Source organism: Erpetoichthys calabaricus, chromosome 11, assembly GCF_900747795.2.
Source record: "Erpetoichthys calabaricus chromosome 11, fErpCal1.3, whole genome shotgun sequence".
Lineage (NCBI taxonomy): Eukaryota > Metazoa > Chordata > Cladistia > Polypteriformes > Polypteridae > Erpetoichthys > Erpetoichthys calabaricus.
Window position 1 is genome coordinate 13,344,282 of NC_041404.2, and position 20,077 is coordinate 13,364,358.

The following is a 20,077-nucleotide window of genomic DNA, read 5'->3' on the forward strand; positions in this document are numbered from 1 at the left end:
CTTATGTAAGGCTTCAGAATACATAATGCCCCAGTGATAGTAAGTACTGGGACAAATTGTAGTAATTTTTGTTGACTCAGATAATTCTAACTTATCTCCATTCATCTGTCCAGTGTTTTGTTTTGTTAGTAAGTATAGGGCATGGTGCACTGTTACAAAGGGCTGTCTCCCAGGAGGCACTATGTACCACAACACAAAAGCTCAATTATAAACCCTAATGCAATGCTCAAATTCTTTGTCCGAGATTGTGGATTGAAACCTTGAGCAACCTTAGTCCTGTGCTCTTAGTGTCTTATTTTCTGGTTAATAATTCATAGGATTCCACTACTCACTTCAGTTCACAACAATAGGAAAGGACTCTTAGCAATTCTTGTTTGGACTTCATTTACAATTTCACACCTTGGTTTTTGATAACAGTGTTTCTGAACTATTACATGCTTACTCTCATTGCAGTTCCCAAAAAAACATGAGCATCAACAGTTCCCGTTTTAACATACCTGTGCAGCTACTCACAATCTACACTCTCAGCAGGTAATTCAGAAAGGTCAGCTGGAACTCAAAAAGCTAAGCTGCTTTGGATAAGCCCCAAGACAATGGCCTACTCTTTCTCTCCTGTGCTGGAGTGTTGTGTACACCATACAAATGTCCAAAGTGCTGTGGCCCTCCCTCTCACATTACCTGTCAAGCTGCTGCATTCATACTGATCCCTGAGCTTGTAGACCTTCCTCACACTCCTCCCGTCAGGCCGCTGTATAGATAATCACCCATAAGCCTGTCAAACTTTCTCTCATTCCTCCTGTCTGGCTGCAGAATGCATAATGCCCTAAAAGACTGTGGCCTTCCTTCTCAGTCAGGCTGCTGCATTGATAGTGCCTCCTAAGACTATGAAGCCGTCCCTCACTTCTCATGTCAGAATGTAGTGCATTGCTGATATGTGTCTAAAGGGCACTACTCTTCTTGTCTCTCTTCCTGTCAGTTTGCTGCACAGATGATCAACCTCAAATCTATAGTACTTGCTCTCATTTCTCCTGTCAGGCCACAACATACATAGGGGCCTATGAGGTTGTGTCTGTCTCTGTCAATCCTAGTCAGGCTGCCACATACTTCCTGTATTTCTTGACTATACTGTATAAAGCTGCAACACTTTCACTTTTTCCTTCCATCAAGATGCTGCATACTGTATATATATGGGCTGTAAGGCAAAGTGCCTTCTTTCATCTCTGTCTGGCTGTGTATAACATACATATGATCCAATAAAGCTGCAGGCCTCTCTGTCTGGAGTCTAGCATAGATTCACTCCAGGGAGATGCAAATGACTCAGCTTTCTCTTCTGCCAACTATTTAATCTTCTCAGTTTTAATATTTTGCAACATTTGTTTTCCTAACGGTATGTCACTCTCAATCAAGTTAAATGGACGAACATCCACAGACATGTAACTGGAGTATAAAGACCTCATATGCCTACAACTTCAGAAAAATGCATGTCTGATGGCCTTCAAACACAAGTAACAGGAGGTATAATAAAGTAAGTGCAGTGCAGTAGCACCACAGTCTTACCTTCACAGGTGAAGCACTTCACATGAAAATGGGTGCTCTGCACTCTCACCACTTCTCCTTTGCACACATCTCCACAACGATAGCACTGAATCACAGAGGCACCTCTTGATGTGCTGTAGGAGTTCTGCTGGTAGGGAACTGCTGGAAGCAAAGAGAGAAAGAAGTCACTGGATTAACACTTACAGAAAGGCAGAAAGTGAAAGAACCTCTGACATAATTTAGTGATGGTTAAGAAAGGAAAGGCGAAGTTGTTCAACCAATATGTAACACGTCACCACTCTCTGAAGTTTGGGTTGTAATATCTGATAATGAAAGAAATGGCTTTTTCAAGAAGTCATATCTGTTTTCTCATCCAAGAAATTAACCACAATAGGTTTAGAAAAAGCTAGAAAGTTTAGAAATAGCTCCTGCACAGCTATTAATGGGTGACCATCCCAATGTGGCACTCTGTGAGTGTGAACTCAGGTGGAGACAAGGGTAGGAGTACCCTTTCAACGTTTCATCATGGTTTAATATGCCCATCACCCCCTGCATAAATAGTGCCTATCACTGCATGCATCTCCGCCACAAGTGAGTATCTTATAATATTTTTTACCACCAGAATGGGGATGCTTTCGAGATCAAGTATGGCACAGGCCAAATACTGTGTTTGTCCCCCTTTGGCAAAGAGACACACCTCAGTAGACTGCCTATGTTGTCTTCTCCATGGGCCACTGATTCTGTAAATACATTTCTATGCTGGCCACAAAGTAGAGACTGCTGCTTTAGAGTAACATTTTGTAACACCCATCCATACATTAAAGAACCTGATTAATCCAATTCAACTTCATGGGCTGGAGCTTATCCAGGCAGTAATGGGCAACATTAAGTGGGATGCTAGTTCATTGCAGGGCTCACTAGTTCGTAATCAGCTATTAAACAACTCATGGAAGTAAAGCAGAGTACAGTAAAACCTTGATTATCTGTCACTTGATTTTCTGTCAATCTCTGTTAACCATCATGGCCGAAAAAAAAAGCGCATGCCAGTGCCTACCTATTACTGTACTGCTACTGCTGTGTGGTACGCTGCAAGCTCTGCACATTGCTAGCATGTAGTGTTATTCCCCAGCACCACGTGTCTTGCCGTATTTTGAAATCACAGTGTCAGTTACGTATCTTCAGTTTTAATATCGTTTTGTAGCTTATAAGTAATGTAATATACATTGTTATGGCTGATAAACATAAGTGTGTGGTGTTGGAATTATTGCAAAAAAACTGAAATTATTAAACATTTAGAAAATGGCAAAAGTGCTTTAAATATTGCTTCAATTTATGGAGTAGGAACAACAACAGTGAACGATATAAAGAGTAATTTTCACAAATCTGAATAATGTGTTGAAAATGGAAACCACTGACGGTTAATGTTAATGTATTAATGATAATGTTCTCCTGTATTATAATTTTCTTTTTAAATTCTGTTATATTATGTTTTGTTAATATTTTGTGATGGGCAGGCAGCTTGTGACGCGCTGTACGGAAGCAGAAAGTGTTTAATGAATGCTGTAAGTGATGGGACTGGGCGAAGGGCTTCTGTTCTGTAAGGGGCAGACATGCTTCTTAGGACATGAGTAACAGGAGAAGTTAGGAGAAAAAGGAAGGTGCGGCAGAAGGAAGTTTAGAGTAGAGAGTCAGGAGACAATAAGCAGGAGTGTTTGCAAAATAGAGAAAACAAGGAACATAAATGGCATGAAATAAAGTAATTGGTGGGGAAAGCTTTCTTTTATTGTTTTGGAGGTGTGTTCTGTAATCCTGATAATGGTGTATAAGACAGGGCACCGTTTGTTATGGAATGAAGATTCCAAGTAAAATGTAAAATGTATCTCTGATTTGTGTTTCGGGGGCGGCACGGTGGCACAGTGGGTAGCGCTGCTGCCTCGCAGTTGGGAGATCTGGGGACCTGGGTTTGCTTCCTGGATCCTCCCTGCGTGGAGTTTGCATGTTCTCCCCGTGTCTGCGTGGGTTTCCTCCGGGTGCTCCGGTTTCCTCCCACAGTCCAAAGACATGCAGGTTAGGTGGATTGGCGATTCTAAATTGGCCCTAGTGTGTGCTTGGTGTGTGGGTGTGTTTGTGTGTGTCCTGTGGTGGGTTGGCACCCTGCTCGGGATTGGTTCCTGCCTTGTGCCCTGTGTTGGTTGGGATTGGCTCCAGCAGACCCCCGTGACCCTGTGTTCGGATTCAGCGGGTTGGAAAATGGATGGATGGATGGATGGATGGATGGATGGATGATTTGTGTTTCCTCATTACGCTGGTCGTTACAATATTATATGAATTAATTAATTTTGTTAATACTATATTATATTTTGCTTTGTAAATAAATATGACAATTTATTTTCAGCATTTTTTCACTTAAGAAGTGTAGCAAAAGTTAGACCTCTTATATCATTGAAAGATGCTGAAAAATTAGTTCACGCTTTTGTTTTCAGTCGACTAGATTACTGTAACGCACTCCTCTCAGGACTACCCAAAAAAGACGTAAATCATTTGCAACTAGTGCAGAAAGCAGCTGCTAGAATCCTAACTAGGAAAAGAAAATCCGAGCACATCTCTCCAGTTTTGATGTCACTACACTGGTTACCTGTGTCATTCAGAATTGACTTTAAAATACTGCTTATGGTTTACAAAGCCTTAAATAATTTTGTTCCATCTTATATTTCGGAATGTCTGACACCTTACATTTCAAATCGTAACCTTAGATCTTCAAATGAGTGTCTACTTAGAATTCCAAGAGCTAAACTTAAAAGACATGGTGTGGCGGCCTTCTGCTGTTATGCACCTAAAATCTGGAATAGCCTGACAATAGGAATTTGCTAGGCTGATACGGTGGAGCACTTTAAAAAACTGCTAAAAACACATTACTTTAACATGGCTTTCTCATAGCTTCGTTTTAGTTTAATCCTGGTGCTCTGTATATTCAATTAATTATCATTACTATTCGTGGTGGCTCCAAAATCCGTACTAACCCCTACTCTCTCTTCTGTTCTTTTTCCGGTTTTCTGTGGTGGCGATCTGCGCCTCCACCACCTGATCAAAGCTCCATGATGTCCCTACATTGATGGATTAAAGGCCAGAAGTCCACATGACCATCATCATCAAGTCCTTCCATGAGAACTCTGAATACAATGAAGACTGATTGAGGTAATTTATGTTAGGTAGAATGCCTAGAGGGGGCTGGGTGGTCTCATGGCCTGGAACCCCTGCAGATTTTATTTTTTCTCCAGCCGTCTGGAGTTTTTTTTTGTTTTTTCTGTCCTCCCTGGCCATCGGACCTTACTTTTATTCTATGTTAATCAGTGTTCTCTTATTTTAATTCTTACTTTGTCATTTTTTTTCTCTTTCTTCATCATGTAAAGCACTTTGAGCTACATTATTTGTATGAAAATGTGCTATATAAATAAAAGTTGTTGTTGTTGTTTGCTAATCTACTCTTATCCATCACAGCCTCAGTCCTGACCCCTGACAGATAATTAAGGTTTTACTGTACTTGGAAAATAACCAATGAAGGTATGGGAGAAATATGCAGACTTCATACAGAGGGTGCCAGGATTCAGATTTCAATCTTCTGGAGCTGTGATGAAGCACTATGCCACCATTCTACCCCTTCATAACACACCAAGTGCAAAGTTCACAGTATTACAGTGTGGTAAGAACACACACAGGGAAAAGAGGCAAAACTCAGTAGGAATTTCAAAGCAGGAGACATATTTTGTGAATCTGACAAGATCACACATGAGAAGATGTGGACTATATCAAAGATACTGCAGACTCTGTTAACCTTGCCAGTTAAGAGTCCAAAGCAGATCTCACATCTAGAAGTCGATACTCTCAGCAGTTCAGTGACTCTGACAAGATAGTTTCGGAAAACACATCTGATCACAGACTGGAAGACTCTGAGAAGATCACCAAAACCTGATATCTCTTGCAGAATGGCAAAAGTGAAGACTCTATAAGAACCCAGTGTTGCAAGCCTACATTTATTACATGTGATCACAAACTAGGACATTCTATCAATCAGGAATGGAAATTATGAAGAAAATTTGCATAGAAACTCTATGATGACCATGCACTGGGATGACTATGAGAAGAACACAGCCTAGTTATAATGGACTTTGAGAAGAACACAGCCTAGTTGAGTGAGGCATAAATTCTCAAAAAGGCAACATATTGTATGCCATACTGTTATGATCACACACTAACTAAAACTCACACTGAGACTGTGCAATGCATTATGATAAGAAAATAAGGCTAAGAGATCTAACTGAACAAATTCTAGTGAAAGGCCAAGGTTCCCTTCATGAAGGACACATAAAGGCTGATGGCATGAGCCTCCCTTAATGCTTCACTGGTAGTGCCCTGCATAGCTAATCTACTCGTGAGTTGCATCCACTAAAAAAGTCTGTTTTTAATTTGTTCGCATGTCTGAGCACATGCTGCAGGGCCATAATGTGTAACAATAACTTAGATGAGCCATCTGAGAGCAGTGACAGATGACCTTAGTGCTTGGCACAGCAGCCCGTTTCTTCCTGCCAACTGGACATCTGCTGAAAAGGATGTCAGAGTGACTGGTGCCGAGAAGAGCACTCGACTGCATATTCTCTCAGCCATCTCTTTTTGGCTGACTTTGAGGAAGCAGATTGTCACTGGACATATAGTACATCTCACTGTATCATTCTTCACGTTTACTTTGTTTTGAACTTAATAAACTAAGGAGTGACTATGTGGTGTCATCTTTCCTTTATTCTCAAAGTTTAGACACTCTTTGAACCTTCCAGACAAATGAATCCAGTTCAACATGAAAATTTAATTCATTAAAAAAGCCACTGGCTGAACTTCCATCAGCAGTAATCGATGAACATCTTTGCTTCTCATGAGACTATTAACAGGTTATAATACAAATCCACAAACACTCTCATGTAAAAATGGGGAGAGTAATGTGAATGCTAACAATTCAGTTTGTACACACACAGTGCTACACAGTAAACATGCCAGCTATTAACAGTGGAAAGCAAGAAAGGGGCATCTCAAGAAAACATTAAGAGCGATGCCATATCAGTACCCCATGGCATGTCTACTATAGGTACCATAGCTGAACTGGCTGAAATCTTTTGGCAGAGGCATTGAGTAATGTCCACTCTGTTCTACTGTATACTTTCAAAATTTGCCAGGCTAATACTGTAGAACAATTACTAAAACTGCTAAAAACCCATTATTTTAAAATGCCTTTTTTGCAGCTCCATTTTAGTCCCTATTAGTCTACATGGGCATTGAATTATCATGTTCCTCCTGGTTCTGCAGTTCTGTGCTAATCTGTACTATTTGCTGCTGTCTTTTCCAGTTCTTCTGTGGTGACAATCTGCGCCACCACCACCTGATCCAGGTACCATGCTGTCCCCTGCATTTATGGATTAAATGGCGGGTGTCCCAGATGTCCACGTAACCATCATCATCAAATTCTTCCATGTGAAGCCTGTAAACCAGTAAGGACTGATTTAGACCATCTATGTCAGGTAGAATGCCCAGTGGGGACTGGGTGGTCTTTTGGCCTTGGAATCCCTGCAGATTTTGTTTTTTTCTCCAGTCTAACTGGAGTTTTTTTTCTGTCCTCCTGGCCATCCGATCTTACCTTTGCTTTGTTACATAATGTCATTGCCTGATCTTGTTTGTTTATATTCAGTACAGTGATCCCTCGCTATATCGCGCTTCGCCTTTCGCGGCTTCACTCTATCGCGGATTTTATATGTAAGCATATTTAAATATATATCGCAGATTTCTGCGGACAATGGGTCTTTTAATTTCTGGTACATGCTTCCTCAGTTGGTTTGCCCAGTTGATTTCATACAAGGGACGCTATTGGCAGATGGCTGAGAAGTTACCCAACTTACTTTTCTTTTTCTCTCTCTTGCGCTTTCTCTGATCCTGACGTAGGGGGTATGAGCAGGGGGGCTGTTCGCACACCTAGACGATACGGACGCTCGTCTAAAAATGCTGAAAGATTATCTTCACGTTGCTACCTTCTGTGCAGCTGCTTAGTGAAGCGACATGCTGCACGGTGCTTCGCATACTTAAAAGCTCGAAGGGCACGTATTGATTTTCGATTGTTTATTTTTCTCTGTCTCTCTCTCTCTCTATCTCTCTCTCTCTCTCTCTCTCTCCCTGCTCCTGACGGAGGGGGTGTGAGCTGCCGCCTTCAACAGCTTTGTGCCGCGGTGCTTCGCATACTTAAAAGCCAAACAGCCCTATTGATTTGTTTGCATTCTCTGTCTTTATGACAGTCTCTGCTCCTGACGCACACTCCTTTGAAGAGGAAGATATGTTTGCATTCTTTTAATTGTGAGACAGAACTGTCATCTCTGTCTTGTCATGGAGCACAGTTTAAACTTTTGAAAAAGAGACAAACGTTTGTTTGCAGTGTTTGAGTAACGTTCCTGTCTCTCTACAACCTCCTGTGTTTTTGCGCAAATCTGTGACCCAAGCATGACAATATAAAAATAATCATATAAACATATGGTTTCTACTTCGCGGATTTTCTTATTTCGCGGGTGGCTCTGGAACGCAACCCCCGCGATGGAGGAGGGATTACTGTATATTAACTTCCTTTAGATTTTATCTTGTAAATCACTTTGAGGTAAATTGCTTGTATGAAAATGTGCTATTTAAATAAATGATGTTATTGTTGTCAAATGGGCTCATTTCCATATTTTGCCTAGTGCACCACGGATAATGAACTGGACTTTAACCCACAAGGAATGAGTCTAGAAGAATTGTGGTGTAAAATTAGCAATAGCTATGTACTGAGTAAGAATATCTGAACCACATTTTATGTTTTAACAACAAAATATAAAATGGTGTAAAAGTATGAATTTATAGCTGCTCTTTAGCCTCCAAACAGGGATTACAAGAACCCAAATGTGCTACTTTCAAGTGCTAGGTGACTGGACCCACTTTGTCCAGTTCAAGGCTGTGTGGGAGAAGCCAGTCAAAGGTATGCAAAGTGCTATGCAGGAGCCAACCCTGGATTGAGCTTCTCTGACTGGATCCACCTGTTTGCAATTCTCTGAATGTCAAAGAGTTTTCTAACATTTGCATGAAATTTACTTTTAACCAGCTTCCAGCTGTTACAATCCTCTCTTGTTGGCAAACCTTTAATGCAACAGCTGGCATCCACCTTACTTACTCCCTTCATCATTTAAAACCTTCTGCCACATCTTTATTTAATCTTTGCTGAAGCTGAAACCAGCTTTGTCTGCTTTTCCTCTTACCTCCTCCTGCCTTGTAGTCTTCAAGTAAGCATATAAGCTGTTCTCTGGACCTACTATATTCTTTTAAGAATAAAACCAAAACTGAATGTGATGTTGCAGTTTATACTTCAAGAGGAGTTTGTCTAGGTTTACAGTTTACAAACTAACATACGGTGTACAATCCACCGTTCTCTTTGCTTTTGAACAATTTTAGTGAATCGTCTAGCTGTAACAGCCACGAGTCCAATACTACTTTAAAAGATGAACGTTATAATTTTCAACTTCCTGTGCCATGCAAAACACTTTTATTTTATTTTATTTTGCTTTATAAATGTGAAACTTTGTATTTTTTCATAACATCCTTTACAGTGCCTATACAGGTATTCACCACTTTGGAAGTTTTCACATTTTGGTGTTATTCAGTTTGGCTTTTTTGTCACTGATCAGTGGCCTGGCACCGAACTGCAACAGTGACGCTATGCTGGTGTTTGCTCACTAAGGTCCTCTGATTCTGGCAATTGTGTTGTGCCACACACTAACCTGTACTCTGTGGGTGACAGGGACTTTGGAATGACCTCCCGAAATGAATTAGATCAGCTGACTCCATTCATTCTTTTAAAAAATAACATAAAACTCATCTGTTATGGCTTTTAAATTAACTTAACATTCTGCCCCTTCTTTCAGTTTGCCTCTTTGTCCAGATGCTTAGGATAATGTGTGTGTGTGTGTGTATGTTATATCACAAATTCTGTGATTTATTCAGGCATTTCTTTTAGTATTGAATTTAGAATTATACTCTTGTTTATTCTTTCTTTTATTATATTTAATGCTTTGTATATTCTGTATTTATTTCTTTATTGCTCTATGCAGAAACTATTTGTATCTTAATCGCCTTGAGCATGGGAAAGGCACTACATAAATAAAATTTATTATTATTATTAATATTGCTGTTATTATTATTTTTAATAATAATAATAATAATAATAATAATATCACATAAGGATTCACCTCCTTCAAGCCATTAAGCAGATGCTCCATTGGCAGCCAAGACAACTTCAGTCTGTGTGTGGTGATCTTGAGTGAAAAGTCTTTTTCAATACCAGCCACAAATTCTCAATTCTCAATCATCTGAGTCCATATTTGTGAAACATCTCAAAATAGGAACATGATCCCAACAGACTCAAAAATCTCAGAGTGATTATAAACGTGTTCTTTCTCTTCAGAGTAGGAGTAATAGCATTTTATACTCTCAACTTCAACAGGACTTAGGAGAGCTTGTGAATTGCCCTACCTCAGTAGGAGCTGCCAGAAAATGGCGTTCAGGCAGTGATCAGCATGCACATTCTGGAAAAGACAGAATGTTTTGGAAACGCTGGACAATGGTGAACTCGTAAAAAGATCTGGATTTGACAGAGATTGCATAATTTTCATAACAAATCTTGTACAATACATGAACGCTCCATTTACACGAAAAAGCCATGTGCCGTCATCTGAAATTAATGTGCTGGTAACGTTACATTGTTTACCACATTTAAAATATAGCTTTTCAAAAGGGATGATTTGAGTTCCCTTATAATGTGTGAGGTAATACATAGATTTATACATTTTCCCACACTCCATTTAAGGTAACGTTAAAGCAAACTGCACTCAGCGAATAAGATGGCACTGCTGAGTTCGGCTGATGTCCTGGTCGCTCCATTAAGATTGTGCATTTGCTTAACATTTTGGATTATTTTTTGTCAAATTTCTCGCACAAACTACCACCGCTTTGATTATTTATGACAGGGGAACACTTTTAAATACTGGGGACCAGTTTACTCATCTATTTTGAGGCAATTTACCTATCAACCTGTTGTGTCCAGGAGAGAGATTCTCCATGAGATCTGACATGATGAGGGGAACAATAACAAACGCAATATACAAACTAAACCACGGTGATGGAGACAGAAACACATGCGGCATAACAGCTAGCATGTGGAACGGATTGAGTTATAAACTACATCACCCTCCTCTGCCCAGTATCTTGCTAGCAAATGTCCAGTCACTCAAAAACAAGATGGATGATCTCCTGGAAGAGCCAGGATTAAATTCCAAACGGGACATCAGAGACTGCAATGTTCTTTGCTTGACTCAAACCTGGCTTCACCTGTAATACCAGACCAAGCAGTACCCCTCTCTGAGTATTTCTCCGTCTTTTGGATGGACAGAATGGCTGAATTTGGTAAAATAAAAAGTGGAGGTGTCTGTTTTATGATAAACAATAAATGGTGTGATCCTAGGAACATCTTGACTTTTCTCACTTCTACTTTGCTGGTCTGGAATATCTGAAGCTCATCTGCTGCTCTCATTACTTACCACATCAGTTTTCTGCTGTTATTATCACCTCTGTTTATATAAACCCTCAGGCTATTGTAGATAAGGCTTTGCACCTGGAAACAACATTTATTGTGGTGGGGGACTTTAACAAAGTTAATCTTTGATGGGTCATGCCAAACTTTCACTAACACGTCACATGTCCAACCAGAGAAGGAAACACACTGGACCATTGTTACCCTCAGTTCAAGTCAGGCTACAAAGCGCTTTCATAACTGGCTTTCGGCAGGTTGGACCATGCCTCCATTTTCTGTGTACACAAAACGTATCATGAATGATGTTTCAGTGATGAGAGAGATCAAACACTGGTGTACTCAGTCAGAAGCCATGCTACAGGATGAGCTTGATGATACGAACAGAGTCGCGTTCCGGTTGAGCTCTAACAACGTCAACGAGTTTGCAGATGTAGCTGTCAGATTTGTTGCTATAATAGCAAAGTCCATCATTCCAACAAAAACAATCCGGTGTTTCCCCAATCAGAAGCTGTGGGTAGACAAAACCATCTGGGATGCAGTCAACGCGAGCATCATGCCTTACAACGCAGGATTGTGGACTGGAGACTATAGTGAGTATAAGGAGTGGTACAAGGAGTAAGTCTAACATTTATTTGTGGTGCAGCAGACGAATGTGGCAGGAACTACAGACCATTATGGATTTTAGAAGTAAACCCACTGTGTGTGTCTGGCTGACGGCCTGAATTATTCCTATGTGTGGTTTGACACTAACAGAGCTAAGAATTAACTAGCCAGTTAGTGAGGATAATAGTGCAATAATTAGCTCTGTTCAGAGCAGTGGAGTTACGATCTCTGTTTCAGAGCGTGATGTCCTTTGTGCTCTGAGGCATGTGAACTGCAGGAAAACACCAGGTCCAGATGGAATCTCTTGGTGCATTCTTAAATTATGTGCCGATCAGCTAGCTGGAGTGTTTACATCCATCCTAAATAACTGTTTAGCCCAGTCTGTGGTTTCTACCTGATTTTAAAAAATCTGTTATTGTACCCATACCAAAGAACAACAAATCCAGGTGCCTTAATGATTACCACCCTGTAGCAATCACGTCTCTTGTCAAGTAGTGCTTTGAGGGGATTATTAAAGCCTCCATCTGCACTTCCTTCCAAGGGACTTTGATCCACTCCAGTTTGCATACTGTGCAAACAGGTCTACTGATGGCATTATCTCACATTTTCTGCACCCCTCTTCATCTCACAAAGACAACAACAAGGGAAATTATATAAGATTGTTGATTATAGACTACAGCTTGGATTTTAACACCACTTCTCCCCACTTATTGGCCACAAAGGTTAAAGACCTGGGACTGAAAATCCTCGTCTGTGACTGGGTTCTGGATTTTCTAATGGGCAGGCCTCAGGTGATGAGAGCTGGCAACTGTTTCCCCAACACTATCACTGTCAACTCCGGTGTTCCACAAGGCTGTGTACTGCATCCTCTGCTGTACTTTCTTTACACACAATTGTGTGGCCAAGCACAGCTCCAACACCATTGTTAAGTCTGCTGATTACACAGTGGTCTCAGGCCTCATTTCCAACATGACGAGGAGACCTATCTGGATGAGGCAAAGAATCTGGCAATGTTATGCCATGGTCATAACCTCCCGCTGAATGTCAGCAAGACCAAGGAGCTAGTGGTGGACTTCAGGTGGAAGCAGCAGCAGATCTACAGCCCTATCAGTATAAATGGATTTCCTGTTGAGAGGGTGAGTGGCTTCAGATACCCAGGTGTGCACATTACCGAAGACCTGATATGGACCCATCAAACACAAAAACAGGTCAGGAAGCCAAAACAGCACCTTTATTACCTGAGACAGTTAAGGAGATTCAAGGTCTCCCCACCTGTTTTGAAAACTGTTAACACCGGCGCCATAGAAAGCATCCCAACACAGAGCTTCACATTATGGTTTGGGAACTGCTCAGTCCAAGATCACCACCTGCAGAGAGTGATGAGTTCAGCAGAGCGCATCTTAAGGTCAGTACCATCTTCTCTGCAGGACATCTACACTAAACGCTGTAAAACAAGGGCAATTAAAATAATTATGGACTCTACCCACCCCAGTAACAGACTGCTCAGCTTGCTCAATTCAGGCAAGTGGCTGCACAACCTAATGGCAAAGACTGAGAGACTCGAGAGGAGCTTCTACCCTCAGGGCATCGGGATCCTGAACTCTGACATACCAACAAACATTAGAACCTAAACCTCATGGCTCACTCACTTTAACTTACTGCACAGTCACTTTATACTTTTTACTGTTTCAGATGTCAGATTTTAACTTTATTTTAATCTATTTTAACAATTTAATTCCATTATCTTTTTCTTCATTTTTTTATTTTGTTTTGCACAATAGGCTATCTTTTCATTTCACTGCACGTTGTACCTGTATAACTCTCTGTGTCTGACAAATAAAACTTTTGATTCTTGAACCTTGTATTCATGCAAATCACTGGTATTTCTTGAGCTGTTGGTGTAATTGACAGCACACACATAAAGCTAATTGCCCCAAGTGTGGATTAGCACACATATGTGAATCACAAGTGATCACACAGTATCATCACACAGGAGGCCATGGGTGCAAACTGTAGAAGAAGAAGTCAGCTTATTAACCTGAAGATAGGCAGAGCTGAATGGGTGATTCACAGCGCAATGTCACACAGAACATTAGAACAATCTAGATGAGAATAGGCCATTCGGCCCAACAAAGCCTGCCAGTCCTATCCACTTAATTCTTCTAAACAAACATCAAGTCGAGTTTTGATAGTTCTTACTGTCTGCCACACTACTTATTAGCTTATTCCAAGTATCTATGGTGCTCTGTGTAAATAAAAACTTCCTAATGTTTGTGCAAAATTTACCCTTAGCAAGTTTCCAACTTTGTCCCTGTGTTCTTGTTGAACTCATTTTAAAATAACAGTCTTGATCCACTATACTAATTCCCTTCATAATTTTTAACACTTCAATCATTTCTACTCTTAATCTTCTTTTGCTTAAAGTGAAAAGGCTCAGCTCTTTTAATCTTTCTTCATAATTCTTTCCCTGTAGCCCTGGAATCAGCCTAGTAGCTCTTCTCTGGACCTTTTCTAGTGCTGCTATGTCCTTTTTGTAGCCTGGAGACCAAAACTGTAGTCAGTATTCCAGATGAGACCTCACCAGTACTCTGCATTCCTTGAACCCTTGGAAGGTTAAAGAAGGCAGGCGGCGATGCCCAGAGACATCCTTGTAGAACATATCGTGAAAGAGGCCCAGCATGTGACTCTGGAAGATGACTGGGAACACTGGAAGAGTGAACGAGACATCAGAAACAGAATAGCCATGGCTAGTTTTATTAACTGTTGCTTTATGTGGCTTTTTCCATAAACATAACAGCAATAAGGTGATTCTTCTCAAAGTATGGCCATGGATCATACATTATTAAATAAACGTGCCTGTTATTGGGCTTAACTCTTACTGAGATGTCATTCACTTTGAAAAGTGAATTCCTACTCCTTGCTGAGAGTAGGTGTTCTTATCTCAGTCATACTTTTTGTGCAATTCCTAGGAGTAATTCTGAGATGTTTGATAAGTATGGGCACTAGACTCTGACTAAGCCGCTACAGTACATTAACATTTTTGTTTTTAAGTCATCCCAGTGAAGCTTTAGCTTTATGCTTGGGGTTGTTGTCTTGCTATAAAATAAATCTTCTTATAAGGCACAGGTTTCTTTTCTACTGCATCAAGTTTTCCTCCAGGATTTCTCATTTTTTTGAGAAAAGCCAAGCAAAATGACACCTTTTATTGGCTAACTAGAAAGATTACAATATGCAAGCTTTCGAGGCAACTCAGGCATCTTCTTCCTGCTGCAGAGAAGCATCCCCACAGCAACATGTTGCCAACAACATGCTTCATGGTGGGGATGGTGTGTTTTTAATAATGTGCTCTGTTCTCCTTATGCCAAAAACCTCAGTTTCTCATTAGACCATAGAACCTTATTCCAACTGACTTCAGAGTCTCCCATGTGCCTTCTGACAACCTCTAGCCAAGTGCATTTTTTTAACAACGACTTTTTCTTTGCCACTCTCCCTTAAACCTGCAATTGGTGAAGCACCCAGGCAACACTGATCCACTGTAGCTTGTAATTCATTTAAAGTAGCCTCATAGATCTCTTGGTGGCCTCCCCACTAGTCTTCTTCTTGCATGATCACTTTATTTTTGTGGACACCCTGCTGTAGGCAGACTTACCGCTGTGCCATACTCTTTTCAGTTCTTAATGATTGATTTAACTGGGCTTCAAAGGATATTCAGTGACTTGGATATGTTCTTCTCTCCATCCCCGTCTTGTGTTTTTTACAGAGTTGTTTATTGTGTTCTTCAGTCTTCAGCGTGTAGGTTAGGCCACCATACTGACTCACCAGAAGTTGGAACTTCCAGATGAAGAGCATTTATAATGCAATCAATTGAAATCCCAGACCAGTAATCTCTAATGAACTAATGATGATTTTCTAAAACCAGTTGGCTGCACCAGTGATGGTTTACGGGTGTCATAAAGCAGGTGAATAAGCATGCAATCAATTATTTTGTGTTCTATATCATGGTTAAGGTTAGGGTTAATCTTTAATCTCGGTCCTGGGGACCCACTGTGGCTGCAGGTTTTTGTTCCAGCCAGATTCATAATCAGTGACAACAACTGATAACACTTGATCAAATTTACTTAGCTAGTATTTTTTTTTCATTTTCTCTTATTCTACACTCAGAAAAGCACAGCAACATGATTTTTACATTTTCTAAGACATTTTGAAATATTTCTATTTTTGCTATATATTCAAATGCTTGACTGTCTTTTGTTGATTTCATTCTATTTTGCCCTTTCTTTGTGCAGTTTGCTCCCTTCATTGTACCTTAATAATAATTACAATTAAAAAACAAGCTGAACAGACACCAAGGCAAACAACACTAAATTGTGAAAGGCTGGAACTACTTTAGAGTCAGACCCGCTAAATAGTAAATAATTAATTAATTATACAATAAGAATACATGGAAAAGTAGAATGAAAATCAAGATGAAAATATTGTTAAAAAGGAAAAAATACATTATTCCCATATAATTGCTTAGTACATTTTAATTTTTTTTTTTTTTTACCAAACTTAGTTTTCTAATTTCTATATTGTTCCCAAAACACAGAACCTGGGAAATAACAGTTCATTTAATTAGCCCAAGAGTCCAATTAAAAACAGAAGCTGGCTGGAACAAAAACCTGCAGCCACAGTGAGTCCCGAGGACTGAGTTTGAAAACCCCTGTTCTATACTATTAATTAATTTAGATCACTTCATTTGACATTAAAGAGTCTATTGATCAGTGTTACAAAAGCCAAAATAAATTAATTGTGATTCAATTTGGTATAACAATAAAATGTGAAAACTACCAAGGGGGTGAATTCTTTTTATAGGCCCTGTATAGGCATATATTAGTTGTACATTATACGATACACTAATTACAAAAAAATTAATGTACAATGTAATCATATCATATTGTGCATATATATATATATATATATATATATATATATATATATATATATATATATATATATATATAATTTGTGCAAACAGCAAATGGCAATGAAAATGCCACAGTGCACTTTACAGAATAGCATCATATGAACAGGAAGTGGAAACACAAAACACAGGAGCCAGATTTGCTAAAATGAAAGAAACTGATGGAAATGCTCATCCATTAATTTACAGTGTCCAGGAAGCTGAAGTCTGTCCCACCAGCATCAGAACAACCCTAGGTGAGATGATAGTGCATTTCAGAGCATTGAATCGATTAAATACATCTGCATATCATTGAAATGTGGAGGAAATGAAAAGCCACAAAGGCAAAGACCAAGGTAGGAAGTGAACATGAGCCCTAAAGTTTGTGACATTTTAAATCTGGTTTCCCTTTGGCCGAGTGTCTGTTCCTTAGGCTTTTCAGAAAGCCTCGTGACTTTTTGCCTCGCTTTAGTCTGCTTGTGCTTTGCTTTATTTGGATTTTGGATCTCTGCCCATTAGTTGAACTTTGCTCTCATTTTGTGTTTTTGTACTTTGACTGCTCTGCCTGATTCTTTCTTGTGCACAGACCCCTGCATTTTTGGTGACCACATTAATTTTTGATTATGTAATTTAAATCTGCATTTTGTATTCCATCTAAAAATCAAGTTCTAACTTTTTAACGCCACTGCCATAACCACTATACGTCTAAGCTCACAACAAACACTGATCTATCAGTACAGCACTTCTCATTCATGAACACTCATTGTAATTGCAACACCACTAGACTATTGCAGGGAAGACAAAATTCTATCACATGTACACATTCAGCCTTGGGAAATTTAGAATAGGTAACTGATCTATTGCACTGTGGGAGGAAATCCACATTCCTCTGATTATTTTGGATCTGCACAACAGCATTTATCTGTCCTCATCAGATGTCCATGATTTTTAATGCTGATGTTATGTTTCATATAAATTTTGTGAAATAGGACTATTCACTTCTTATCAAAGCTTTCTCCCCATATCTGTCAACTCTGTGCTGCATAACCAAGACAAATTACCTGACTGAATTATACGATCAGTGTCCTCTAGAGATTTCTTCTAATGGCACGATAACAAAGCTCATTTTATATGACCAGCTTCAAACTACTGTTGATGTTAACTTGGATCATGTGAAGAGTTAACATGATTTTACATGAGTTTACATCCCTTTCTTGCCTGTAAAGTTTTGACTGTGAGTGCTCATTTAATAGGTGGACTAGCTATGTTACCTGCTTTGCCCATGAAATTTCAAAAGACAACGGGCCTTAGTTATAATGCTGTCAATTAATCAGATGTATCAGAAGTGCGATGTATGTTTTCTGTGCACAATATATTTGTAATTTTTTTTTTAACCAACTGCTAATATTTTTGGCAACAGTGTGGTGTAGTGGTTAAGGTTTTGGACCTATGACCCCAAACCCTGCAGCTGCTGGTTCAAATTGTGCTACTGGCACTGTGTGACCACAAGCAAATCACTTCACCTGCGTGTGCTACAATTGGAAAAACAAACAAAATGTAGCCAATTGTATCGCAAATGTTGTAAGTTACCTTGGATAAAGGAGTAAGTATAGAATTTTTAGTTAATATACATGTATAATGATTTACAAATTATTACAGTATATACTTAAATGAAGCTGTAACTATGAATTATTAATGCATAAGGAGAAAAACTGAAGGTAACTGAAGGGTTAACTAAACGTAGCTTAAAGTTTGAGCATGTGAGGACTGCCTCGCTTTAGAGAAACCAGCAACTTGAATTTCCAAAGTTAGAATGAGGTAAACGAATAACGAACACCCCTCTATGAAGTGAGGATAAACTAATGGGAAAGCCCATTACGGGTTTCTCGTTCAAAGTGCTTATTTGTGAATGTATATTTCAACAGAATAGCTCATGGACATCCCTTTAATGTTACATTTATGTCATTTGTCCCCCTTGTCTTGGATCTAGGGACACCACTTCCACCTCTACTTCTCTCCCTCTCTTTCTCTCTCTGTCTCTCACTCACTCTCTCTCCCTTTGTGCTTCTAGTGAAGTAATACCTTGTCACCACCACTTGAGGTTTATAGCAAGCTTGCTAGCCATTGAGCTTCTCCGAACTTTTTCTTTCCATTTCACACCTCACTGTACATGGGGAACGTGACCATATCTCTTTTTTTCTGTTCAGGACACCGCCTCTTCTTCATTTGTCCATGCACCCTATTGGTTAGTAGTGCTGTCAATCTCTTCTGCTGCTTCCTTTGTTTGCATAAAGCCACCGTTAAGCACAGTGCAGAACATGTACATTAGCATAATATTAACAAATATTGACAAATAAGAAACATCCATCCATCCATTTTCCAACCCGCTGAATCCGAACACAGGGTCACGGGGGTCTGCTGGAGCCAATCCCAGCCAACACAGGGCACAAGGCAGGGAACCAATCCTGGGCAGGGTGCCAACCCACCACAGGACACACACAAACACACCCACACACCAAGCACACACTAGGGCCAATTTAGAATCGCCAATCCACCTAACCTGCATGTCTTTGGACTGTGGGAGGAAACCAGAGCGCCCGGAGGAAACCCACGCACACACGGGGAGAACATGCAAACTCCACGCAGGGAGGACCCGGGAAGCGAACGCAGGTCTCCAGATCTCCCAACTGCGAGGCAGCAGCGCTACCCACTGCGCCACCGTGCCGCCAATAAGAAACATGTGTCGTCTAATTATCTTTTTTCTATAAAGTCAACAAATTTCAATCAAATCAGTCAAAGCGTTTTGGAAATTTTGGGGTATTTAAATTTTCTATTGTAGGAGGGTGTCATGCTTACATATTAAATTATTGAAATGTCCTTTCTTAGCAGATACCTACTGAAACAGATGCATCATCCTGCCAAATTTGAGCTTTTTAACTAAATTGGAAATAATATTTTTGTTGATGAGTAAGAGTGTAGCTATTTTATATTTATAAATGTGTGATCAAAAAATACGGAGACAGTGGAACTAAAGACACGAAAGAGGACTGCTTCAGAAAGTGGCAAGAACAATGGAATAAGTGTGTTAGAAGCAAGGAGGAGTATTTTGAAGGGGTTAATGGCAATGTGCTTTTAACTGTAATTTTTTTTTTTTAATTTAAACATTTACCGTATTTTTTGATTACATCTCATATATTACTTCACTCTAGCACTCTTACACTGCCACTCAGGAATGGCACATTGTATGCTGGCACCTGTAATGGTTAATGGAGCCTAAAGTAAAAGTGCAGATGGACCAGATTTATTAGTGAAGTGGCAGAGAATTTAGAGACTTTACAGAAAGGAAGTTAAAT

The 20,077-nt window shown here is 39.8% G+C and overlaps 1 protein-coding gene across 6 annotated transcripts in view; it reads right to left on the reverse strand.

Moving 5' to 3' along the window:
* Positions 1-20,077, reverse strand: part of ablim3 (actin binding LIM protein family, member 3) — a 185,609-nt gene that overhangs the window by 107,207 nt on the left and 58,325 nt on the right. For 5 of the 6 annotated variants that reach the window (XR_007936232.1, XR_007936234.1, XR_007936233.1 and 2 more), the window contains exon 2: positions 1,558-1,698. Coding sequence is in view for 1 of the 6 variants with exons in the window: in XM_028812713.2 (XP_028668546.1) it covers positions 1,558-1,698 (141 nt within the window). In the remaining 5 variants the exon portion in view is untranslated. The remainder of the gene's footprint in view (positions 1-1,557; positions 1,699-20,077) is intronic. The other variant, XR_007936230.1, reaches the window with a different exon arrangement.